The sequence below is a fragment of the Schistosoma haematobium genome, chromosome 3 (assembly GCF_000699445.3).
Source record: "Schistosoma haematobium chromosome 3, whole genome shotgun sequence".
In the NCBI taxonomy this organism is placed as follows: Eukaryota; Metazoa; Platyhelminthes; class Trematoda; order Strigeidida; family Schistosomatidae; genus Schistosoma; species Schistosoma haematobium.
Genome location: NC_067198.1, coordinates 151,911 through 179,047, shown reverse-complemented (window position 1 = coordinate 179,047; position 27,137 = coordinate 151,911). Strand labels below are relative to the sequence as shown.

At 35.9% G+C, this 27,137-nt stretch overlaps 2 protein-coding genes across 2 annotated transcripts; one reads left to right on the top strand and one right to left on the bottom strand.

Annotated features, from left to right (window-relative positions):
• Positions 1 to 15,547: 15,547 nt before the first annotated feature.
• MS3_00004742 (uncharacterized protein) lies at positions 15,548 to 26,438 on the bottom strand. Its single transcript, XM_012944037.3, has 2 exons — positions 26,250 to 26,438; positions 15,548 to 17,972 (listed from the first exon to the last, which is right to left on the bottom strand). The coding sequence occupies exon 2, from the start codon at positions 17,921 to 17,923 to the stop codon at positions 16,976 to 16,978; it is 948 nt and encodes a 315-aa protein (XP_012799491.1). The 5' UTR covers positions 17,924 to 17,972; positions 26,250 to 26,438; the 3' UTR covers positions 15,548 to 16,975.
• Positions 20,475 to 21,939, top strand: MS3_00004743 (uncharacterized protein). The gene has a single exon (XM_051212707.1). It carries the CDS (start codon positions 20,656 to 20,658, stop codon positions 21,562 to 21,564), a length of 909 nt encoding a protein of 302 aa, XP_051068604.1. The 5' UTR covers positions 20,475 to 20,655; the 3' UTR covers positions 21,565 to 21,939.
• Positions 26,439 to 27,137: the final 699 nt, after the last annotated feature.

Genomic DNA, 27,137 nt, shown 5'->3' with positions numbered 1-27,137 from the left:
GTATGATTTGTTCAGCTTAAAGCACAGGATAAACCATTCTGTTGAATTATTTTACATAATATTAGTATTGTAATGCTTCACTTAGGAAAATCATTTAGTGCTGAGAGCTAAACAGAATAATTGTGGTAACTCTTTGCGATTGGTTCGATAACAACGGAATTCATTTAATTTTGGATGAACTATTTATACTTCATTCGCAAAATGTCGTATTATTTATTCATCAAATCATACCATAACATAAATTACCGTCATTGATTTTTCATTCATTTGAAAATGTATTAAGATCAAAACGGAGACAAATGACCTATTGTTTGTTTTATTGTATTTCAAGCACTATGTTAGTAAATTGATCATTGTTATAGGATTTTGACCTTGGTTAAACTTGTATCTTCTTTTTATTTGTTTATTTATTTGAAGGTTGTCTATTGTCATACTTCTTGTACATAAGGGTGACCAATCAAAATGAATAAATCAGTTAGTCACTATTAATCCAACGAAAAATTCTCAAAGATCGAAACCAGATTGTCAGTAGAAGATAAAATTAGGAAAAAGAAGACAGGACAACTAAACTTTTTTATATAATTGTTCTATTTGTTAAGTACAGTTTGGACTTGTATTGCTCTTCAGTCGATGCTTTTTCAGTTTCACCGTTCAACAAATTTCTTATCCAAACATATCAGGTTCATCCATGACCTATGCGAGTGTTTTGGGAACTGAAGTATCTTACTATGATATTTTCGTTTAGATATCTGGCATACATATCATTTTTACATGATATGGTTGTAATTTACTGTACATGTATCATTCATTTTTCATGGGATAGTGTTTTAACGTGAGGTTCTTCAGATTGGAGGTTAGCGAATTATCGATCGATCCAAAGACACGTAAGACACGTAAGAACGACCTACGGCTCCGATTGGTCCGCTTCCCTGTCTAGCCCAACCAGTTGAGTCCAGGACGCAAGTCTCAGCCTCAGCGATATGAATCATTATATTTCAGACATACTCTGTTTATATACTAATCAAACAGATCACATCGTACCATAAAACAGAAAACAACATTTGTACAATATTTGACAAGTGAAATAGACATTGACCAATAGGAAATGTTCATTTAAAGTCTAAGGACACCATTAGACTTAACAGGATAATTATTGGGATATTTTTCTAAATATCCCAACAGATAGAAAACATTTTGAACGTCTAGGAAATATAATTTAGAATTTGAGTATTGTGAAAGTCAAATGTTAAACAGTGACCTCTGTATTTCAAAAGATTCACATGTTAATTTTCAACTATTCTGTTTATTAGAACGTAGCAGTATGAAGAAATTTCCACTTTATAACAACTTACCATGGCAACTCAAATTGTTTAGTCATTCAATCTGACGTTTCACCATCCTGAAAATATCTTAACATATTTGAATATTAATCACAAAATGTAAAGAGTTGAATGAAAATGCCATTTTGTATTATTTCGATCGATTTGATGGTTATTGAAAATGGCATGAACTGCTATTGCCGATTTAATTTGAACGGGATTATTAAGCGGTTTCTTTGTGTACCTAAGATATTCTTTGGCTTGAATAAAGATTTCATGAGAGAAATCTCCCAATATAAAAGGCACCACAATCTATACATTCTAATTTGTAGACACAGTTTTGTGTTGACATAAATGGAATTTTTTCCTTTGTGTGAACCAAAACTTCCCGAAGGGTGTTTATTTTTTTTGTAATATACTTTAATTCAGTGTTGTTTTAAGACCATTTGGAGTCCTTCTGTTGTACCATGGTGGTAAGGTTAAGCTACAGTACCAATCCATGGTATTTCATTCGGATTATTATTTAGCAGTAAAATGTCATTTTATTGCATTTTTATTAATTTTCATAGGAAAATTATTAGATTGTAAGATGTTAATTATATGCTTTTGTTCATTTTGTTTATCCTGTTAAAATATAATAATCTTGTTTTCTCATATAAAGAGATTTAGGGCCAGAGAGATTTTCTCACTGAATGGATGTGTTGCATTGAAATCGATATAACGGTTTGAGTGTTTTGGTTTTTCATAGATGCTTAAATTTAAAGCTTCACTTAGATTTCTTTTAACTGAACAATCTAAAAATGTTAGCTCACAGTGTTCATTTTTATTCTCGTACATAAATTTAATATGATATGAGAGAGTATTGATCAGTTTAGAAAATAATCTGAGGTGAATCGTTTTTACGACAACAAAGTATCATCTACATATCCAAGCCAAATTCATGGTTTAATGTCATTAGCTAATGATATTTGATTCTCTATATGTGACATAAACAATTTAATTAATTTTTGTTTTATAGTTGAGAATCATATTGGGAGTGGAGAATATCATTTCGATAGTACCCCTCGGCTGACACCTTCTCTTCATGCCATGATTATTTATATTTTTTACTTATATCTACATTTAACTAATTATTAAGTGTTGTAATGACAAATGACGATTACCAGAAGAACGATTATTTCATTGCACAATAGTAGTATGAAATTTGTTCACTTATGGTTTATGCTTAAAATCTCATACAAAAGTTAACAAAGAAAATTCTAAAGCAATCAATTGGCCCAAAAAGCTAATATTTTTGTCAAGCCTTTATTTAAAGGGAATTATCTTGATGTACAGAATAGGTGTCAACCAAGCAGTAGCATCGAAATAACATTCCCCCACTCCTAATATGATTCTCAACTATGAAACAGAAAATCTAACTTAGATAACAGATCTTTTTTACTTAACTCCAGTTGTATTTACTCATTCCTGAAGTATTCACTGACACATGGTTCAGTTGCTGAAAATAAGTAGGTTGCGAATATCATATCAAAATTATATTTAATAGTGTAAAGATACATTATTTAAATCTTACTGCTGTAGAACCTCATACTCATTATTAAGCAAGTCAACTAGATTCTCAGCTTCGCTGCTCGAAATAGATACATGACATAACATGATCGGGTTACTGAGAATAACAAATTGTTAGTTAATTCGGGAAATTACAGTATTTATTGAAGCCGACTCTTCATTGAATGTTTAAAACCTACGTTTTTGATTGGTCGTAGAGGCAAGGAGAGACTATATATCGACCAAATTTCAAACTGTTAAAAATTTCATCCCCCCCCCATTTGATGCTCACCGTTATTAACAGGTATGAAGATCTTTGGTTCGATCATTAGCGCGGTTGTTAATGGGAACTACTAAGAAGCTGAAAACCGTGATGGAACAAGTATAATGCATTCTTACATTATAAGAGTTATTTCACGGATCTGTTTTTTCCATTTGTATTCATTTAAACTTATCACTAGTTGTGCTTTGACTTGGGACTCAAATTTACTTTATAGAGTTTTTAATTAGACAGACGAAATATTGTAATCATGTTTTAGATTGTTTAGATATTGATGACGATAAGTTATGTTTCTTCCAGCTTTCGACCAACGTTATATATACAGTGGCAAATTTTCAAACTAGGATATATTCCGAAAACTCCACTGTACTATTTACATTGAGTCTTATGAACACAGTTAACTTAGATAGCTGAAAATCTTCACAAAGCTTTCACTCAAAAGATTGTTTACTTCAATTGAATGTGAGTCGGATTTTCAGACCGTTTATAGTTTCTATCAGTATGGAGATATTTGCGGATTGTAGTATTTTTGCAGTTGAATTAACGAGTTGATCTAAGCTAGAACATCGTTGAAAACCTGAAGGCACTAAACGACCGTTTCGTCCTAGTATGGGACTACTCAGATTTGTTCATCCATGATCTCCAACAAAAGGGATTCGAACACAGAACCTTCAGCCTCGAGTGCGAACGCTTAATTTCTAGACTACTGAACCGGCATTCAACGGTGTTAGTGTCTAACTTCGATCGACCCATGGTCTTGCGCAAAGCTTGATCTATTGTGTGAAGTGGGTAACTGTCTCCATGAGACAGGGATTGGACTGCACTGATCACGGCTTTTCACTAGAACTCCAAGAAATCTATTTTAAACCCAGTCACCAGTGAGCACATGATATAATTTCTAACCGAACAATTATCATTTTGGGGTTTATTTAACGCCATTATTCGTTATTGTATATAAATTTGAAGCATTTCTTGTGTGTTATGAACTTCCCAAACGAATAGTCTTAGGGTCAGGCGTAGGTTACTAATTTGAAGTGACCAATTTTTTGGTGAACATTTGTCCTTTAATCGATTTATGTTGCTGGGGTTTGTGTTAAATATACTTTTATAAAGCAAGTGTAAATTACGTTATCTGTCTAACTCTCTATCCTTTAACAAAATTTAAGCTCAGCAATTAACCAAATTGTTTAGAGTCAAACCTTCTTCAACGTATAAAGGAGCAGTGATTCAGTTGCTAAACTATTCACCTTTCAACTAGCTACGTCAAAAGTTGATTGGTATCATTAGAACTATGTGATTAAAAATAGAGTACAATAAGTTTGTATTTAATAAAAATTTATGTATACTACTATCAGTCATGTGCTGCTATGATGATTATCTTCATCTTGTGATTGAAACATTCATCAAACAAAATAGAATATTAGATAACAACTAATTCTAAGCATACGAACACAATTTCATGAATTGCACCAAAATTCATTAAATAGAATATTTATTATTCATTCTTGTATTCACATATTAATAATGAAACTTTATCAGTTCATTAATTATATTGTTTTGTAATATTTAAGAAGTTACTAATAATTCACTTGGTGTTATTTTACTTGAATCTTCCCATTCATGTTTTTGGACTGAAATTGATCAGTCTTTTATTGGCATGTGTGCATACTGTACGTATGCCTCGATATTGCCTTAATTCACAAGCTTTTTTGTAAGCAATGATGGATAGTTGCCAGCAGTGGAATCCAAGACGCGCGTTTCGTCCTGAATTAAATTTCACTCCAATGCACAAGCAAGTGGCTATCAGGTATTATTTTATTTATTTTATTTTATTTGAACACATAAATATTGGTAGAAGAGAGCGCCAATATATATGCTCCACACAAAACAATGAGAATTCGAGGAGAAAGAAAAAAAGGAAGGAGCGTAAAAAAAGAGAACAATAACGAAGAGGTTGGTGTAAGGTAGTGTAGTAAAAATAATAATAATAATGAGGAAACGGAAAGGTACAATCAGAAGAAATCTTTCAGTTAAGGAAGACACAACCACCTTTAATGAAGAAAGTAAAAGAAGGTTACAGCAGGATCGCCACTGGCTTCTATTCTGAGCCATATCTGATAACGTCTCTAACCACTGTGTTGTACCATCTCTCGGACACCAACCAGGGAGTCGTGAAGGACCAACACAAGCCAGTCCTTTGCAGCTTTCTTTCATGCCACGACACCATGTCATGCACTGACCACCTCTCCTCTTTTTCCAACCAGTCCCAGAGTCAGCAAATAATGCACGACGTGGAATCCTCCGAGACGAAATTCGTAGAACATGTCCAAGCTACCGAAGTCGATGTTTCAAGATGGTGACATCGATTGCATTATCATTTCTGTGCCCGAACACACGATGCTGAACCTCTGCATTACTAACATGGTGTTGCCACTGGATGTCAGCAATCCTTCGGAGACAACGATGATCAAACACAGAAAGTCGTCTAACGTCCTCAACTCGGAGAGGCCAGGTTTCACAAGCATAGAGCAAAACTGCTCTCACCGACGCGTTGTAGATCCGATCTTTTACAGCCAAACTAACATCACGAAGGCGCCAAAGATGGCCCAGATTGGCATAAGCCGCTGTGGCTTTCACTATACGTGCATTGATCTCATCACTTACACCCCATCAGCACTTATGCAGCTACCTAGATACACGAACTTCTCGACTACGTCTATCTGCTCACCATCCAAGGTGAGTACAGGATTGGAATCCTGCCAGTCTTGTAGAACTACTTTGCACTTCGAAGGTGCAAAGCACATACCATACCTACGGACACTGATTGCCAACTGATTAAGTGCGGATTGCATGGCTTGGGCATTATCGCACAATAAGACAATATCGTCCGCGTACTCAAGGTCGAGAAGACTTTCTCCAGGCAACAGATCCACACCACCATTACTTACATTCATCAGAGCTGTTTCCAGAATGTCATCGATGGCAAGGTTGAAGAGGAATGGTGAGATTGCGCAACCCTGCCTAACCCCACTGCTCGAATGGAACAATTGAGAGAGGTGGTTATATGCCCTCACTCTGCCTGAGGTGTTTGTATATAGGGCTTTTAGGATGTTAATAAACTTCTCTGGCACACCCTTCTTCAATAGACAATCCCAGAGAACAGCACTGTCCAACGAATCGAATGCAGCCCTAATGTCAAGAGACATTACGATTGTTGGCCTGTGATAAGTATGACGGTGTTCTAACATTTGGTGGAGGGTGAAGATATGATCAATACATCCTCGACAGGAACGGAAACCAGCCTGCTCCTTGAGAGTCAATCTTTCTCGGGTTTTGAATAACCTACGAAGAATGACGGAAGCCAATAGCTTGGACGCATTCGGAAGTAGACTTATCCCCCGATATAAATAAATAGTATATTTGCAATATAACCAAATTAAAATTAATCCAAGTTCAAATAGTACTATTTAAACTTGGATTAATTTTAATTCAGTTATTTATTCTCTAAAGAAGTGACTTACACTAAGCCACGAAACGTCAGAAAATCTTATTTTTCTACTCATTGGGATATTACAAATATACTATTTATTTATAACAATCTACCTAATGCTCAATTTATTCGAAATTATCAAACCAAACCTTGTTAATGATACCTATTATCCCCCGATAGTTGTTACAGGAACGACGTGAACCCTTCTTAAAGATAGTGACAACTATCGACTCATTCCATGACGTTGGTACACTCTCTAGTTCCCACACCTTTGTAAACAAAGTCGTCAGTTCCTTATTCAGAAAGTCATCACCATCTTTAAAAAGAGCCGGAGGTGAGTCATCTGGGCCAGGTGATTCGTAGTGCTTCAAGAGTTGGAGTTCCTTGCAGACTTCCGCCTCATTTGGTGGATCAGTCGTCACCGGCCATGGAGGGTAGGACAGTTTGACCGATGTTGCCGGAGCAGCAGGCCAGTTGAACTGCCCTTCGAAGAATTCTGCCCATCGTCCAAGACGTCGATGGATGTTAGTGATTGGCATCCCATCATCCTCGCAGATTGTTTCGCTCACACCAGACTTCTTGCTGCCAGTGGCTCGGATGAGTTGGAAGAGCTTCCGGTAATTGCCAGATGCAGCTGCTGCTTCCAACTCATTAGCACGCTCCGACCACCAGGCTTCTCGGTCCTTACGCAAGCTTTGCCCAATTTCCTTACGTAACATCCTTCGTTTATGGTCAAACTCACGATCACCCGGAGTAGACCGACGGGCTTTAATGAGTTGTAAGCTGCCTGAAGAAACCCACTTCTTATAAGCGGGACGTTTCGCGAACCCACAACTGACTGTACCCGCCATTTTCATGGCGTCATGCAGTTGCAACCAATGCTCATCTATACTTTTTGGTGGAATGGTAGCTAGCCTAGAAGCTAGATCGGTTCTATACTTACTAGCAACAGAAGTGGCAACCAGCTTGCTAACATCAATCCGTTGGTGGCGGTCACTTCGTTGGCCACTGAAAAGTAAGGTAAGATTGTCGCAGACCAAGGCATGGTCAGAGTCCAGATAGGTACTTCAAAAGGAGCGGCAGTCTTGTACACAACCACGCCAGCGGTAGCTGATCGCGATGTGATCAATCTGAGTCCAGACTTGGGATGCAGAGGGAGGACGCCAGGTGGCACATCGGCGATGACTGTGCCGAAAGTTAGTGCTAGCCAGAAACAGGTTGTGGTCTGTGCACAGTTACAGTAGACGGTCCCTGTTATCTGACCTGCGACCAACGAGTCCCCATCGCCCACCTAAACGATTCTCTTCTGTGCCTAGACGCCCGACCTGAGCATTCAAGTCTCCGGCTAGTACTACAATATCTGTCGAACGCACTTTCTGGAGAAGAACGGTTAACTGGTGATAGAATTCATCCTTGATTGCATCCGGGCTGCAATCTACCGGGGCATAGGCGGAGATGATGAAAAGACATCGTTTCTCAAGCCGATTTCTTCTCACTTTGATGGAACTTTCTAATATAACAGCACATAACCAACTGTTAGTGGGGATCCAATCGATTAGTACTGCCTCAGCTCTATCGCTTAGTGGGACACCAACGCCAGCAAGACCAGACGAAGATGCCATGTACATTTCGACATTATTCAGACTAAGACAGTTAATAACTTCATGAATTGACACCATGTTTTGACCTGGCTTAGAATTTATCCCCAACTTAATCGCATGTCAGGCAGCGCCGCGCGTTCAAAAAGGGGCTGAATATAAATGCGTGGCCGTGTGAGAGTATTTCGAGAGGGAGAGCGGACTCTCCCCACTCTCGGCCGTACCAGGGCATTTGGGGGCTGGGAGTCAGTAGCTAAGTGGGTAACGCGATGGCGTTTGAAGCGAACAGTACTGAGTTTGAGTCTAAGAGTGAACACCAACTCTGAGATGCAGGTACATCCAGCTGACGAGTCCCAAACAGGACGATTCCACTGCTAGCCACTATCCATCTTTGCTTATAGTTACTAATAAATTTAAAAATAAGATTAATTAGGATTGTAATAAATTCCAAATGAATTCAACAGAAGATAAACTAGATAGTTAATACATTATGAGATTTACAAATAAGTCAAGGTCATGGAAAAGATTTAAACAATTTAGTGAAGAGAAAATGAATTAATAATAATAATAATAATGATAATAATAATAATAATAATAATAATAAAATGCAACAGTTTTACTCAATACTAAAAATTTTGTTGTATTAAGGAATTCACGCCATCTATTATGTAATATGACAGCAGATATATGTGAGATTATAATTTATGGACGACCTTTGAACGACTTTTGAGTAACCTTGAGAAATTTCAACCAATCAGAAACCAGTCAGTATAGAGTAGTATACGATAGAAAATAAAAAAATTAGAGTGGATACGCTTCTTTAATATGGTTTAAAAACTTTTCAAGGTTAGGAAAAGGCTCTGCAGTTCTGAAATAATAATTCATACGATACAGGACTCATCTATGTGACTCCAAAATAATCGACCTCTGGAACCATTATGAGGTCACAAAAATTCTTTTAGCCTCGACCACATTGCTTCTATATTATTTGTGTGTACTCAGGTGATGGGGTCTACAAAACGTCTCTTGTGGACGACGACACGATGCACGTAACCAAGTCTATGTAAGTTTCGATATGGTCTCCAATTGTCCATGTATATTTTGGTACACACCTGCACATACTGTCGTATAATTGGTATTATAGTTGTAGATTGTCGGTTTCTAACGGGTTTGAAGTGTCCTTTTTGAGATGGTCTATTATATATATACTAAAGACCCGTTAAGTATATTTATGGAAATGCTACTTACCCAGTCTTGTTTAACACTTCGTCCTATATTGAATTCACGTTTTCCAACGACCGTTTCGTCTATTTCTACGATTCTCCCAGGTCCTCCAAACGACTCATGCAAGCTTGTCATTTTTATTGCATATATATCTCGACAATATTCATACTACTGAACTACCGAAGCTTCAGTAACATCTGCAAAGGTTGCAGACAATGTTACTAGTACTTTTATTATTCGATTTGTAACAATTATCATGATCTGTCTTTGTCTCAATCAGAATCGGGTGAAAAAGTTCCTGTTCTTGCAGACGTTTTCTTCTAACATATATTACATCGAAATACATCATCACGATAGTGTGCACAAACACCAGGAGTCATTAGACTATCTCAATCACAAATAAAGGAACTTCTTGGTAATCCCATTTGCTGTAGCCGCTCAGTTATAACGTCTTCTTTAAGATCCATTGTAAACCGATCGTACGTGAGCATTTGGTACTGAAATAGGTGCCATGGCCTTGAAATTTCTCAAACACTTCTGACTGACTCATCCATAAATTACAGTCTCGCTCAGACATTTCTTTAATATATATCTAGATTTTAATTAATCAAAACATATTTTTTATTTGTCTTTAATATTCAATATATGCCAGCTGTGATCAATCATTAAAGTTTCCTGTTAATTTAGCCGCTGAAACTATTTTTCCGTCTACAACATATTTGATGACTGAATTCAAATATATCTGTCCCTCGTTTTTTCCAAAGAATAGATAAAATAGAAAATAAACCGAAAATTAGTGTTTTTGTTTAAGTCTTCCCGTATTGAGTATCAAAGCAGTATATATATATATATATATATATATATATATATATATATATATATATATATATATATATATATATATATATATATAACATCATTTACTGATTTGGAAACAATTGGTCATCAACATAACATGAAGGTTCAGTGTCTCATGAGCAGGTATCTGCTCCAACTACAGATGATGACCTCATCATACGACAAGGAAACTGTTATCAAGTGATGTGACTACTGCAAACATGGGATTAAATGGATGGTTTTGAGATGATTCAGTATGGTCAGTGGGTAAGGCATTTCAAATCTTTAAAAGTGCATGGGAACTAAGGCTGGAATTATGTAGGGGTTTGAAGTACATTTTTATCACCAACCGACATCAGCTAGGTAACGACCAAACATAAAGAAACACATGAAATACGTTTCGTTATAGTATGGGACTAATTATCGAAACACGTTGATGGGATCACTATGGATAGGATATAGAACATTTAGGCGCTATGGCTGATGTAGTACATTAGGTGAAGTTGGAGATGTGAATCAATGCATGTCAGTGATCGCCACCGACCCTGAATTTAATGGGATTGAACCATGGTGAGGTTTAGAGTGGTCATTGCTGGGAAGTTTTTGACGAATACTAAACATCTTTCCAACATCACTTGTTTTTTAATAGCTATCTAGTGAACCCAAGTCCCTGAAATAAATTATAAATGGAATATAACCAAGGGACTTGGAATAAAATGTCAGTTTGCACAATACTATTAAAAACATCAGTAGTAAGTATGAACGAACAGGTTATGTATTGCGGTCAGTATAATCAATATAATCTTTGTACATTTTTTGCTGACTGTTTAAATCAAATTTAATGATATAAATTCTTGTGACTTCCACTATGAATAGAGAGAGACAAGTGTTGAAGCATCTGGTACGTTGAACAGGATTCAACAGATGAATTTTTTAGATATCTTTCAATTATTTCTATATTAAATTCATAAAATCTATGCTCTCTTACTTTTCGTAAAGTTTTTCAACGTAACTAAACTATTTAAGTGAAAAGTTATCATTCCTATCCAAATCATCATCCAACGAAGCTATTTGTTAACAGCAATAATGAATTGAATAGTAAGGGTTTATGACTGACCGATTTCTCAATAGTGTCTGAATGATATTTGGGTTACGTCACTAATTGAACGAAGTCGAATATATAGACTGTTAAGTGTTATCCCAGTTATCTAGATGGCGAGTCATGTAATTAAATTGGGTTTGAGATATTAAGTGTGTTTTTTGATGGATCTTCGACTAAGACAAAATAGCTTTGCATTGCAATTTCGGTTTCCTAGTTGAACCCTCCTCTTATGTTTCAAGTGAGATTGTATAGTTGTCAAAATAAAGTGGTTGAAGACTTTCAATAACATGATTCAGACTCTGTCAAGCTGATCCAGGTTGTAAGCGTTTTTCGCTGTTTTTAATTCATTGTTACTTACGCAATCACTGGTTGTATTTATTTTGTTAATGTTTTATGATGGTGTAAAGTAGGACAAACGGACTGATTAGTTATTATACTGAGTTTTCAACAGGTTGTCTTTAATATACAATGACGATGAAATGATCTCAGTCATGTACTGAGTATCAAAGTTTATCGAGCAAGTAATACATGTTATTTCAAGCGGCTGGCTTTCTTGACAAACTTACAAAGCAAGAATAACGAACATTGTGGAAGTGAATTCATTGTATTTCATGTTCTGTAACTCAATCACATTTGCACTGATTATTATGGATAAGTAAAATATTTTACAATTATAATTTCATGTATAGTATGTAAAAAATTCATTTAGTTCACCAAGTAAAATAAATAAGTAAGAACACTCCCTGTATTCACACAAGTTCAATATTTGGATGAAGGAATTAAACGACAGACCATGACGTTATCGTATATCGGAAATATGTGCAAATTTTTATGATTACGGTAGGAAAAATGACGAAGGTGATGGAACGTAAACTTGTACGAATATAGACTTACTTACTTACGCCTGTTACTCCTCGTGAAGGAACATCGACCGCTCACCAGCATTCTCCATCCAACCTTGTCCTGGGCAATACTTTCTAGCTCCTTCCAGTTCTTATTCATCCTTTCCATATCTGCTTTTATTTCCCGACGTAATGTGTTCTTTGGACTTCCTCTTTTCCGCCTTCCTTCAGGATTCCAAGTTGGGACTTGTCTCGTGATGCAGTTTGACGATTTGCGTAGTGTATGTCCTATCCATTTCCATCGTCTTTTCCTAATTTCTTCTTCAGCTGGAAGCTGATTTGTTCTCTCCCACAAAAGGCTGTTGCTGATGGTATCTGGCCAATGGATGTTGAGTATCTTGCGTAGACAGCTATTCATAAATACTTGCACCTTCTTGATGATGGTTGTTGTAGTTCTCCAAGTTTCAGCTCCGTACAGTAGAACTGTCTTAACATTCCTATTGAAGATTCTGTCTTTGATATTGGTTGAAAGTTGTTTTGAGTTCCATATGTTCATCAACTGTAGGAATGCTGTCCTTGCTTTGCCAATCCTCGCCTTTACGTCTGCATCTGAACCTCCTTGTTCATCGATGATGCTTCCCAGGTGTGTGAAGGATTCTACATCTTCCAGAGTTTCGCCATCAAGAGTGATTGGATTGGTACGAATATAGATATTGTTCATAATTACTTTTTTTGACTAGCAAACGTTTTACATAAAATTATAATTGTACAACCTGTTATTTATTCATACAAATCAGTTCGTATGTGAATGACTTAAAGCATACGAATTACAATGTTCATTATAAAATAATACAAGTTCGTTGATTTCGTTTAAAACGAAGTAGATGTTGCACTTTTTAAATTTACTAAAACCAATTGCACGTAACATTTCATGTAACTAATTTTATTAGCTCACTCATTAGTGTTTTATTAATAATGAGTATGTTTGTTTGGTTCAAATGATTAAAGTGAACTAATGGGAAGTTAAGCTTGATCTAGATTTTGAGGTTGTTTTATCTAATAGAAACTCATACACAATTACAGTTTGTTATTTTCTTGGAATATCGTTTGTACTAATTTCTCTTTCGGTTGAGTCACGTAAGTTCGAGGACCTTATCTAGGCAATTGTGATGCTTATTTACATCAGAGAATAGTTCAAAAACGAAATGATACTTAAGGATTTCAAATGATTTATTAACTCAATCACACGACATTCAATCGATAGCCATCTCATTATGGAATCAATTGTCAATCTATCACTGTTATATCAAAGCAAATCTCTAACCATTTATTTTATTATTTCTATCTTCACTTTAAAAATTGTCCATATATTCATTGTGTCATTTTCAGTCATCTATTCCCTTAAGCTTGTGTAGATTCTGTGGAATGTTCTTTTACGATAACTGCGTAACTTACCTTGCAAACTTTTCGATTCCAAATAATTTAAATATTTTGGAGCAGTTAGTCATCAAAGGATGGAAATTAATAAGGGTACCTTGCTCAAGAAATAAAATAAAATAGATAATAATTGGAACGTTGTTATTGCAACTGATTTTTTAACTTTGCTACCCTACGTTTAATATTAATTAAAACAGCTGTGGCGGCTATAACTAGAAAGAACTGTTATTATTCAAAGCACTCTACGAATGTTCTTACATGTAAACTCACTAGTACTCTTGATCATAGCAAATGGTCACGGTTGATTACCGTAATATCAAACCGACTAATATATTTTTTTAAATTTAATTAGATTTGTAGACATTTGGTAAGAATTCATCATAGTAGTACTATCATAGCATTCTACTTCAATAGTTATTCTTATTCTAATTTAATTCTTAAGGATAATGAACTGTTTGATACTACTTATTAAACGATGTCTTACTGTTGAATGGTTCACTTTGTTTATAATAGTCGTCTGTTTCATGGTTATTATGAAATCCGTAAAACGTGTGCATACTAATAAAACAGAGTTGAGTAATTAAGCAATAGTCTATTCAGTGTTTAAAAGTATTAATGTGAATATTATTATCTAATTTCTAAATGGTATTGGAAACATCCCGCCGGTCATCTACCATCTCAACACTGTAATTCATGTCATTTACTGATATCTGAAAGAGATTTTGGATGATATCCAACAATGTGGTTATACTGTGCAAGATTAAAAATTAAACTCAAAAACTATCGATATAACGGAGTTTAGATGATTGAAACTTCTAGTATACTGACACAAGTTATGAGTTATTACTGTCATAATTAAATTTAACTCACAAGACATAATCTTAAATCCTTATTAAATCTAAATTTCATATTTCAGTACTAAACGGATTTGAAGAGGTTGTGAGATTTCCATAGGTTAAATCACAAACGTGATTATAGTTAGACCACTACTGAAAACTAGGTAGTGCTGAAAGCCTGTTTCTTCTTAGGATGGGAATTCTCGGCAGTGCGCACCCACAATTCCACCTGGGATAGAACCTAACACTATCGATGTCACGCCCGAACGCCTAATCTCGAGACCACTGAGTCAGCTTCCAATGATGAGGAAACCCAATTTCATAGTTTAACGAGAAATATAACGTAAATAAGTGAAAAATTCATGCGGATTCCGGATTGATGCATTTTTTAGAACATGAACACGTAAGTAAGACGTACTTGTCAAATGATACAGTCATATAATAATAATAATAATGGCAATAATAGTTTAAGGCCATTGTAGGAATAAGTATAAAATGCTTCATTTGTAATAGATATTTTATGCATTATTTCATGAATAAGAGCTTTTGGTGTTTCAAGGAGTTAAATACGAAGAAATCCTGGTAGATTTGGACTAATTCTGAAAACAATCTTAAAATCAACATCAGTAGAGTGATTACATTCGACTAAATATTCAAGGGTAAAATTCATCGTTTTCCATTCACCTTTGTGAAACCAAACTGCATAATGTTCTCGCATCCACGCTGGAAACAACCACCTGACTAATGCCTGTATACTATGTTCTACAAGAGCAGATAAACTAGCAAATACATAGAGGAGAACAGATGACGTAGTTTATCCTCAAAGTATCATTTTAATACTACCATTTTAGTTTGATTTCTTTTTTTGGAAATGTCCCTCTAATTATCTCTTATATCCCATCGATCTTACTCTTAATCGTTCCTGAAACCACCTCACTTCATTGAATTTCTCCAATACCTTTAATTATTGTAACAAAAAAGTTTTAATTATCTTAATCCATTCATACTAGAATCAACTGTTGGCTTTTTATTTGCACAGACCCTGTATACGTCACAAATCCATTTATTATTTACACTACATAACCCTAGCATTGTGATCTTTCGATTACAGTATCATTTTTATTCATTATTCATGTCCTCACGGAATTAATACTTTAGAAAATTCCATATATATATATCCTGATTGGTTCAGGTTGAATATTTTAGGTTTACTGAACAGTAGACTTACAATAGCGGGATTGCCTCTGTACGCTATAGTTGTCCCTGATGAAAATCTTAACAGTATTATGAACAGTAAAACTTAGCTTACTGTCAATATCAACTAGAAACATCCTAATACTTCAGTACTTTAAGTTTTCAGCTATAAAGTAAACAAGAGACCACTATAAGTGCAGAAATTGTATACACTAACACGTAAAAGAACATTTATGTATGCATATATCTTCATTACAGTAAATAATATAGATACAAGCAAGTGTAGTACCTAAAAATCGTTGAAATATACATGAATCAACATAATATTCTCTTTTTTTAATTTCAGCCTTGATAATGTATGAAGTATGTATTGTTTTTAAATTGTTACATAAATTTATGCATATTTATAGGTGTATAGTACAGATAGTGTTTTCGCACTCAGTAACGAAATGAGATAAATATGGAAGGGATAACTTTTAAGTTGATTATTATTATTATCGATACTGCTACCACTACTACTATCACTACAAAGAAAAGTACTATGACTGGATATGACCACAAAAATCACATACAGGAAATAAAACATTAGGGGGTACATGGAGAAAAACAAAGGCAGCAAAACATTAGATTGTACGCATGAACCAATACTCTGATGAATAGATTGCCACTACTAACAACACTAGTATAGTCATCAATCAAGGAAATAACTTCAGCAGAATGATGCTATGAGAGTATGAATAACAGGGGTGCATGTACAATGATTTTCTCTGTGTTTTGTTTTCACCATGAAAAACCACAATAATAATAATAATAACAACACCAAGGACACAGATTTCTTTAAATACTTAAAATGTAAACAAAAGCAAGAATAAACTAAACATGGCGGTATTAACCGAAAAGACATCGCAAAAAAGAGAATGGGTATACGGATGTGTGAAAAGTAATGCAGAATACTGGACTGCCCAGTATTATGATGAAAACGAGGCGAAGTGAATTTGTACATCAAATTATAAACTGATTTTATTATCACATAAGTAAAGAAAGAGAAAAGGAATAGAGAGTAACAGAAGCAGGGAGAGTGAAATATTCAAAATTGGATGATCAGTGTAAAATGCCGCGAGAATGAATCATTAACGATAAATAATAATAATAATGAGGTTAGTAAGTTCTTAGAAATAGTGAATGTGATAAGCTGATGTAGTAGAATTAAAGAACCACGGGAAAAAATTCAAAATTTTCTTTCTAACAAAAAACACTCTTCAGTAATACTAAACTACACTAGGTCCATTATATTCCGCAGATTCACACCAATAATCTGATGGTTGGTTTGTTTCAACCAAATAAACAATTGAATCTTTTTCTGACTGATTTGTGCATTGATCAGGATCTGAAGAATCAGCTGAAGATGAGAGTTCTTCATTATTATTGTTATTATGCAAGTTGTTCTGTGATAATAGTGAATTAGAGTTCATTTGTGGTATGATGACTTCTTTATAAAATCGACATTCTCTGGTTCCTAAATCATGATCATATGGAGGAGCTAGTATATCGAGAAAAACTGCCGGGCCATCAACTGGAGTAATTTCATGTAAATTACCTTCAATTGGAAAAAGCAAACAAGGTTGATGGTCCGGAGATAGGACTGTATCTTGATGTGGTCGAGCAATGATTAAGTCGGTCAATTGCCATTTTGAATCATCAAAAACCGATAACGATGGTTTATAATTTCCTAAATCTGTTGTTGATTTGACATTTTTCAATCGTGTGAAACTACGACATCGTACAGAACCCGTTAAAACTTTTAAAATTCCATACATTCCCGGATGATCATGTAAGGGTATACGAGAGCCAGGTTTCAAAATAAAAATACCCATGGAAAATACTTCATTTTCCATAATATGCACATAAGCGACTGGAGCAGATGATATATTTGAATCAGAGATCCATCGAACATCAAACCCAACATCTTTTGGAGTAAGAGAGCGAACACATGCTAGCAAACGACATAAAGATTCCGATAAATGTTTATGTTTTACCGGAAGAGTTGGGGAAACGGGTTTATCAGAATGTGTTGGAGAATTGCCATTTGTACAAGGATGAGAATCCCCCATCCCATTGTTAATATTAGCTGATGCTGGGCCCAATGTAGCACGTACTGAGTGCTGTTGAAATGCATGAAAAGCCAAGTTGGCTACTGTTGCAATTTTTGTGGTCATATGTTGGAAACAAGTATCACAACATCCAAACTTCAAAGGGGAAATTTACCTGATAAAACAAAAAATTACACAGAAAGTTAGAAGTTACAGAACATGTGGTACTGATCTCGATCAGACATAGAACAACACGAACCTTTTATTGATTGGTGTTTATCAGTCAAAATAACGCAACAACCAGACGAAAGAATACATGCTATAGGAGAAACAGTATTTCACGTCCATCAAAGGGTAGGCTGCTAAAATTTTCAAAAACGATTTAAGGTATTTAGGGGCTGTGAAAAGTTTATAAATACATATTTTGGTCGTAAACAGTAAAGGACCCCTGTTTGTCATACTTTAGAGTTTATGCAAAACGTATGAATCCAGATTTTTTTATTGATAGCTGCACACTGCGAAAGTTCTGAATAGTTTCACTAACTGTCTGCTAATAATCATTTTATCCCCTGATATCATGGATACCTTAAATTAGTTAAAAAGGACTGTGATCTGGAATCGCTTATTAGAGAGGACTATCTAGGATTTATTAACATTAAGCAAACTGTATACGGAAAACAACTGACTCAAAGAACGTACATACAAACTAAATTTTTCGTTGTTCCAAACCAGAAGTGTGGTTGCGTAATTTTATAATTTCATTCTAGTTTTGTCACTAACGTCTTTCACTGAAGAGTTTTGAAGAAAGCAAGACAAAATAGTAATACGCTATTACTCAGAGAAAATAATTCTCGATGGCAAGAGTCTGAACGATAATGGTATGACACGTTACTCAAATCCCATTCCACTAGTTTGAGATCAACGACTTTGATTACAGGACTTGTCTTAGACCGCCGAAGAGCGACGTCCATGGATAAGACAGAATCCTATATCGAGATTCACAATGAGATAATCTGATGAAGATGGTCAAGATGTTCGTGTATCCAACGTAGCTTTATGCCAGTAATTAGTAAGACAGGTGCAACCAAAATTAGGTAGTAAGATTATTAAACAAGTTACGCAAGATTAGGATAAAAATTAAAATGTTAACAAAACTGAATTTTGAAAAATTTTAAAAGAGAAAGTTTTGAGAAACGTAATAATATCTAAGTGGAAACCCAGGGTACATTCAGAGGTTGTATAGACCTTTTCTGTATACAAAGTTTAGGTATTTTGATATGTATTCCCTTGGCTTATTATTTTTATGAGAGCCGAATTCTGGAACCCTAGGGTAATTTCAGTGGAATTTTATTGATAACTCTAAACGCTAACTTTTTTATCGATATGATGACCAGTATCTACTAAATGGGCCAAGATGGAACTTCTTACTACTTTCTTTTGTCAATCATGAGGTATGATGTTCGGAAATACAATGATGTCTTTGTCTGGTTGCAAGTTCAATATAACTAGCTCCGCAAGAGCAGTTGAAATGGTAAATACAAATAGACGCATAGGAACTAGGCATTATCGTATTTCTGAACATCATACACTATGGTTGACACAAGAAAGTAGTAAGAAGCTCTATCTTCGCTCATTTAGTGGATACTGGTCATTACGTCGATAAAAAATTTAGCGTTTAGAGTTATCCATAAAATTCCACTGAATCATTTTCACCAGACTATGTCAAAGAGCGAATCCTAATATATGGTCTTGTATGTCTTGTTATTATCGCCGATACAACGACTACTTCGATTACCTTAATATTCGTACTTCTTACTTCGACTTGACTTCCCAGTTCAGTGTGACGACATTTGTGATAGGTCACAAGTTGATAATGATTAACTGACTGACAATGCTGAAATACAAGTTCCGGTAGCATGAATATGTCTTAAAAGTGTCATTCTAGAAAAATTGCAGTTGTTCTACAAACTTACGAATACAGAGGTGGTCATTGTAGTAAAGAGATAACATACCTTAATAAGGATACTAAACCATAATTTGATAAGTATTTTTAAAATGATACATCAATTAATCGCTATGAATACTAATAAATGTAACTAAGTCCTAACGGTAATTAATTTTGGGTTAGTAATCAAGGAAATAATGATAGAGGATATTATTTAAACTGGCGGGAACCAAAAACAACCAAACACTGAATTTGAAAATGATCGTAGGAGATTATCGTACTCTTTTGGAACAGAAGTTGAGACTTTGACCGCATTTATCCGTACAGAACAGAAAAGCATCTACGAAAATGAAACAGTTGAGGGTATATTTAAGATATCTAATACAGAACAGTATGCATAGTTGGTATTCACTGTCAGGATAGTATTGTATTGAGATATCTACGTATGTAATGCAGTTAATTAATGTACCAATATAGGCTGACATCATATCTGAACTAAGGCAGATGGCAATAAATATTAACTTTTAACCAAAAACTGAATAGTGGAGTTCTATAGATTTATTTGAATCTGTTAGCAGGACATAGACCGGATTAAAGCATGCTCGATTCACGATTGCTTTGGTGCACGCTGATTGGCTAATTCGTATCCAATCAGCACTAGTCGATAGTTGGAGAATATCCTAGAATCTTCTCATGTGAAAACTATAAATATACTGACGTTTTCTCTATTGTGCTTCTGGCTTGCTTCTGACTTGCTATTTGGAATATAATCTCTTTCCTGTTCAACCGTGTTCTGATTTGGGGTCTTGTCGAGTGAATCGGTGTCCAAGGATACTAAGCAATAGGAATAGCTGGGTCATAACCGTAAGAAAAGCGATTTATAACAGTGGCGACGGGGGAAAACTAAAGAAAAATGGCAATTTCTTTAGAACAGTTGCGGTTAGTATTACAGCACCAGCAGAAGTTGTTAGCCTTGCAACAACAACTATTGAGCACACTTTTCACTCGACCAGAAAATAAGAAATCTGTTTATGATGCAGTAACAGACATTTCAGAAGCATATCTAGTGGAGGGTTCAAATCCCTTTATACCTGAATCAGAACGTAATATTTGTAACGTGTCCGGCTCACAGCAAGAAAATACTATGCTGAATGCTCATAAAGTTGTGGCAATACGAGATGATCAAGAGCCAGACGCTGTAGATGAAGCATGGAGTCCAGAATTGAGTGAAACACTACTGGTCCTGTCTAGCTCTGAAAATAAATTTCAGCTAGAACAGAATTATGGTCCATGCGATATCAGCCGAGAAAGCTATGGGGACTCGTATTCAGAAAATAACTGCAGTGACACGATGAACCCAATTATACCGAATGTTACTCAAAATCATTGTGAGACAGAAATTTATATTGAATCAGCTTATCCGATTTCTAATGACAATGTATCAGATATGGGTTCTCAGAATAATGCATGTAATTTTGATGAAATTTCTTATAAAAATGGGGAAAATATGTCGGCTGAGTCAAATTATGGTCAAAAGTCTAATTCAATTTTGTTAGATGTTGATTTCCGTAATGATCCATTATGCACTGATGAAATTTCTAATGGATTTGAAAGTAATGCTTCAGAAGAATTAAACTCTGACCTCAAATCAAAGGTCGTGCATTATCATCTAGTCATTTCTAGTGGATCCGACATTCAATGCAAGAAACATCGTTTAAATAAAGTCCTATTATTTGTAACTTGGAGATATAAGGATCCGACATTGTTTCGCGGAGGAGGAGAATGTTGGAGAATTAAAAGTTATGCATACTTTTATTTTTAAAAAAATCGAAACGCCGGGAACAGACATGTCAGTATCTGTGCAAGAAAAAAAGTGATAATTCTTTATTGCCTAGACGATGAACTAATCGAAAGCACAGACCAGTCACTCGGTTGCAGTTGGACCCTAGCACCAGATCCTACGAATCTGCTCAAAGGGGAGGTGTTAGCGGGACATAGACCGGATTAAAGCATGCTCGATTCACGATTGCTTTGGTGCACGCTGATTGGCTAATTCGTATCCAATCAGCACTAGTCGATAGTTGGAGAATATCCTAGAATCTTCTCATGTGAAAACTATAAATATACTGACGTTTTCTCTATTGTGCTTCTGGCTTGCTTCTGACTTGCTATTTGGAATATAATCTCTTTCCTGTTCAACCGTGTTCTGATTTGGGGTCTTGTCGAGTGAATCGGTGTCCAAGGATACTAAGCAATAGGAATAGCTGGGTCATAACCGTAAGAAAAGCGATGTATAACAGAATCAATCGACACATTGTTATTTATTTTATTTGGACACAAATATTGGTACAAAGGGGCACCGAATACATATGCGCCACACATATTTGTTTCCATTTATGACGATTACAAGCCCTAGGGGAAACAATCAAATTATTTTAATTCGCATCAGTCAAATGTTTGAGATGGCTGTAAATCGTGGTAATGATAATGACAACAGAGAACATATGATGCTCATCAATGACACTTATCTGTCTAGAAACATAACGGTAAAATTAAAAGAGGACATCAGTGTTCAGATCATTAGAGAGAAGGGCAAGTGACAAGTCAGTGACAAGCTGTAAGGAGAAACAAGTCAGTCAGTCAGTCAGTAACAACGCAGAACTTCGTACGTACGTACATCAGTTCGAGTTGCCATACCACATTAGCACAGAGATGGAGTAGTCGATCCAAATCCCGTAGTGGTAGAGGTAGTAAGAGCACAAACAGTAATCGGAAAGATTAGGGTTTGGAGATGTTATTCAAAGAGTATAATCCAGTGAAATAAATTTGGGAAGAGAAAAAAAGAGACAAGGAGGAATCAGGAGATTAGAATTTGGGAGAACATAAAGAGTGGATGCACCTGCACCACTGCAAACGATTTTGAGTCATGTCATTCAGGGTCTCTAACCATCGGTTGCTATCATCTCGCGGTCCCCAACCAGGTAGTCTACACCTACCAACATGACTCAGTCCACTTGTCAGTGACTTCATGGACTTGTGCCATGTTTTGGTCTGGCTGCCCCTAGCTTACTTCCAACCTACTCCTATACCACTGAACATCGCACGTCGAGGCAGTCGGTCGTTGGGCATACGTAACACATGTCTCAGCCATCTCAACTGATGAAGTTTCACTACTTCATCAATCAATTTTCCATCCTTATCTAGTACTCGTTTCCTAACAACTGCGTTACTTACTCCATGGTCCCAGGATATACGAGCAATGTTTCGAAGACACCTATGATCGAATACTAGTAACCTACGAATATCCTCTACTCTTACCGGCCATGTTTCACTGCCATAAAGTAGGACAGAACGAACTGCGCAGTAAACACGTCCTTCGGTTGATAGACGGATATCTCGCCTACGCCATAAATGACGCAAGTTGGCAAAAGCTAGTCAAGCCTTCTGGATCCGTGCTGAGACTTCGTCACACACCAGGCCACAAGGGCCGATGAGACTTCCCAGATAAGTGGAGCGGTCGACACGCTCAACTACTTCACTCCCTATCATTAGTTCGGGTGTCGATGCAACCCAATCCTGAAGCAACATTTTGCATTTCGAGGGGGAGAATCGCATCCCGAACATGCTTGCATTGTTGCTTAGAGTGGTCAGAAGACTCTGCATTTTGTCAGCGTCTTCACCAAATAGAACTATGTCATCGGCATATTCCAAGTCAACAAGTGAATCACCTGGTAGAAGTTCAACTACTGGAAATTTAAATGAGGAAAGTGTTATCTCTAAAAGTACGTCAATGACAAAGTTGAACAAGAATGGAGAGAGTGGGCAGCCCTGACGAACACCACTTGAGGTAATCAATTCTGATGACAGTTCGCCATAAGCTCTCACTCGACCAGTTGTGTTCGAGTAGAGAGTCTTTGTAAGGTTAATGTACTTCTCTGGTACTCCTTTCAGTGACAAAAACTGCCATGGAACCTCACGATCAACAGATTCAGTCAAGAATTTTAAAAAAAGCTTAAACAGCTATTAACACTTTTTGACCCATCACCAATACACAATAGAATGCGATATTAATATGATTACGGATAAATCTATGCTTAAACTACTGCAAAATACTGAGTTTAAATCTAATTGATATCACAAATGTGTATACTTTTTATTTTCGAGGAAACGGATGGTACAAATCGTGGATTATATTCGACTAACAATTTTGATAACCGAAGTACCTTCAGAGTAATATGGGCTTAAATTCCTTTTCATTCTTTTCGGAGAAACATTATAAATGAGCAATATCAGTGCAAGTAGCGTTTTACAATCCGACTTAACTGTTCACAAACAATCATAACACCTAGAAATCGTAAATAATTTGCCTTAATGAACAGAATACTTGCTTGCTTAGGGATAGTAGGTGATAAAATTTATTTATTTCAACACAAGCATTGGTACGAGGCGGCACCGAATATATATGCGCCACACCTCGTCATTCGATTTGTGGGAGCTGGAATAGTGCACAGGAGCCAAAACCGAGATAGGTGGTCTTTTTAAGGGGTCAAATCCGGAGCCTTCGACCTAAATGTTTAATCCATAAGGCAGTTGAGCAACGTAGGAAATCCAGTCCCATGGTAGCCGGTGACGTAGTGCTACCCTACTCACACTACGCAATACTATGACGTGATACCGGAAGATCATGTTTATAACTTCTGAGCTGATTTGAACACTGGATTGCTGGTCTAGGGCATAAGGGTAACTTTATCCCTATCGATAGACACTAATTATATGTATCAGATACGGAGGTAACAACACCTACGAAAATCTCTGTAAAAGTATACTTCCTTGAAGACTTTCAGTGACTTTTACAATAATCCTGCGAAAGTAGAGTTAATTTCTAAACAAACAGAGTGCAACTGGTAAAGATGAATGCAGTAAAACCCGAGAACACTTAGATTGAGAGTTACGTCCAGAGTATGGAAATGACATGTAGCCATATGAATGGATATTTATGCAGTTCTCTTACTTAGAATCTCAAGTACCTTTTATCCACCTTAAAAAATCCATAAATCATATTACATATAGTTAAATTTTATTTGTTGCTTACTCAACAATTGGTGAGAAACCAACCACTTTCCCAAGGCTAACTTAAGAGATGCTCGAATTCGTCTCCATATTTATCAAATTAAGTGATTCAGTAACTAAGTATTACATGTTACACCGAACTCTCAGTAAAGCACAAGCTGTCGGTCATCAAGTTTTAAACTTTGCCTAAAACTCTGAGGGTCGCTATCTTACATCCGCTCACCAGCATATTATCCACCTGCCGCCACTTATCAGGTTATAATTTATAAAGGTCAGAAGTCACGGGAACCAATTTAGAGAATGTGAATCACTCTTGTGGTGTTTCTGCGCAGTTTGCCATTTTACTTACTGAGCGCAAAACATAGCTATTAGGATTCAGGAGGATTCACTCTTTGTTTCCTTTTAGAGCCTGGGTTCTAAAACTAATATTATGCCTTTCCCGCTTCTTCCGCACTTAATATTTTCTACTACTATTTGTACTGTTATTACTCCTATTACTCTAGGACATGTTAGAATGATTTCATCTCGCTGAGTTATTTTAGAGCTGGCAACTTGAGCGTCAGGTCTTACAGACCGAGTTATCAGTGTTTACGCAGTACTATGACAACTCAAATTAAGTCTCGTTTGAAAAGAAATTTCTGACCTTTGACACGGATCAAGAGGTTCACTGTACACATGGTCAAAGCGATTATTGACTTTTTGCTTATTGGTAGAAAATGTCAATCACAACTTTATTTAACTAGTAACCAACTCTTGGCAGATGTGTCCGTCTACAATTGAACATCATGGTAGACCCGACTGATAAAGATCTCAGTACACCACAATGCAAAACCTTTTAAATAAGTCATTATGACGAAGTAATTTCCTAGAGTGAAATAGGTTATTTACCCAATCCCCCTATTTCGAAGAAAGTTTTTTTCGTTTTGAGTAAATCTTGAGGAAACCGTAAAAGAAAGCTCTAGGGAAATGGAAAAAAAAACCAAAATACCACTAGGTCTGGGGAAAAAACCCAAAGTTTTGGGGACACTTCGAGTTTTTCCCAAAATTTCCCTATAATTTTATAACACTTTGGGGTTTTTCTTAGTAATTTCCAAAAAATTAGAAAAAAATACCAAACTTCTCACGAATTCGGAGAAAACTCAAAATTCCCCAAAGTTTCTCCAGAACAGGGAGATCGGGTATCGCACTGAAAAATAGAAATCAGACTCAAACCAAATACAAAAGGTCGAATAAGGGCCGACTTGACGAATAATTTAGAAGTATTTACTCCAGGCCTTATTTCAGCGAAATTAAACAACCCGGAATTTTAATTATTAAAATCAGTTGGTTTCAATTCGACATGCATCATCAAAGTAAAAAGACTAAAAATTTGCCAAAAACGAAGAAAGGTTTCTTAGAGAAGTAAGGATAAAGCACAGGAAATATACGAGTACTCACAAATCGACTTTACTCCTGAAGAGAAAGTCACCTTGTCACTTGAGGTAACGTTTGTGTCAAATATACACCGCGAAGCAATACTTTGTGTCCAATATCCGATCACCTCAGTCAGTTTTCGGTAGAAAGGATAGAAGTCAATCAATTTATATTAAACTTTGCGACTTGTAGTACGATAAAAATCCAATCTCGCTTCGAATATATCAACAGAAGGTGCTAATATTATGTGCTCTAGTAATTCTCTATTCGGTGGAAGGAATGTAACTCCTGACTTCAGCGGTTTGATTTTGGTTTGTGAAGTTTCTTGGGATACTGTCTCAGATTATCAGTCCTAGACGGAAGGATAATGTGAGACAAGTGTGGTTAGTTTTATACCAAATGCGATGTATTGCTGTGGGGAGTCATAAGTTTTTTTTCCTTACGAATAATCTGATTTCGACCCGAAACCAGTCGTTGTCCCAGTAATAAATGGCTTTTAACCTTTTAAAAATTTGGCCATAAATCCGCTCGCTCCTAATTCGTAATAACGTGCCCAAGGAAATATATGTGAGCTGCAAAGTTACAGATTGTTGAATAGAAAATACAATTTATACCCAACAGAAGCTTCAACGTTATGTATAGGGTTATTCATTCACCTCACTTAGGCAAAAACATTTTATTTAAAGCTCAATTTTCAAATTATTGGCACTTCTAAACTCGCACTGAAAGTTTGATTTATTTCACACTGCCATAGTTTGCATGGATTGTGAATGATTGAGAATATTCTGGTACATTGGGTTAGCTTGTCAGATTGCTTGTACCATGTCATTTTTGAAGCGATTATGAGTTCAGCTAATCTGAGAACAGAAAGAAGATTCTGTGACACAATGATAGATAAGTTATCTATTATGA

What these genes read in the sequence shown, in the direction of transcription:
- MS3_00004743 (XM_051212707.1), top strand. Translation starts at nt 20,656, where the DNA reads ATGGCAATTTCTTTAGAACAGTTGCGGTTAGTATTACAGCACCAGCAG.
- MS3_00004742 (XM_012944037.3), bottom strand. Translation starts at nt 17,923, where the DNA reads ATGACCACAAAAATTGCAACAGTAGCCAACTTGGCTTTTCATGCATTT.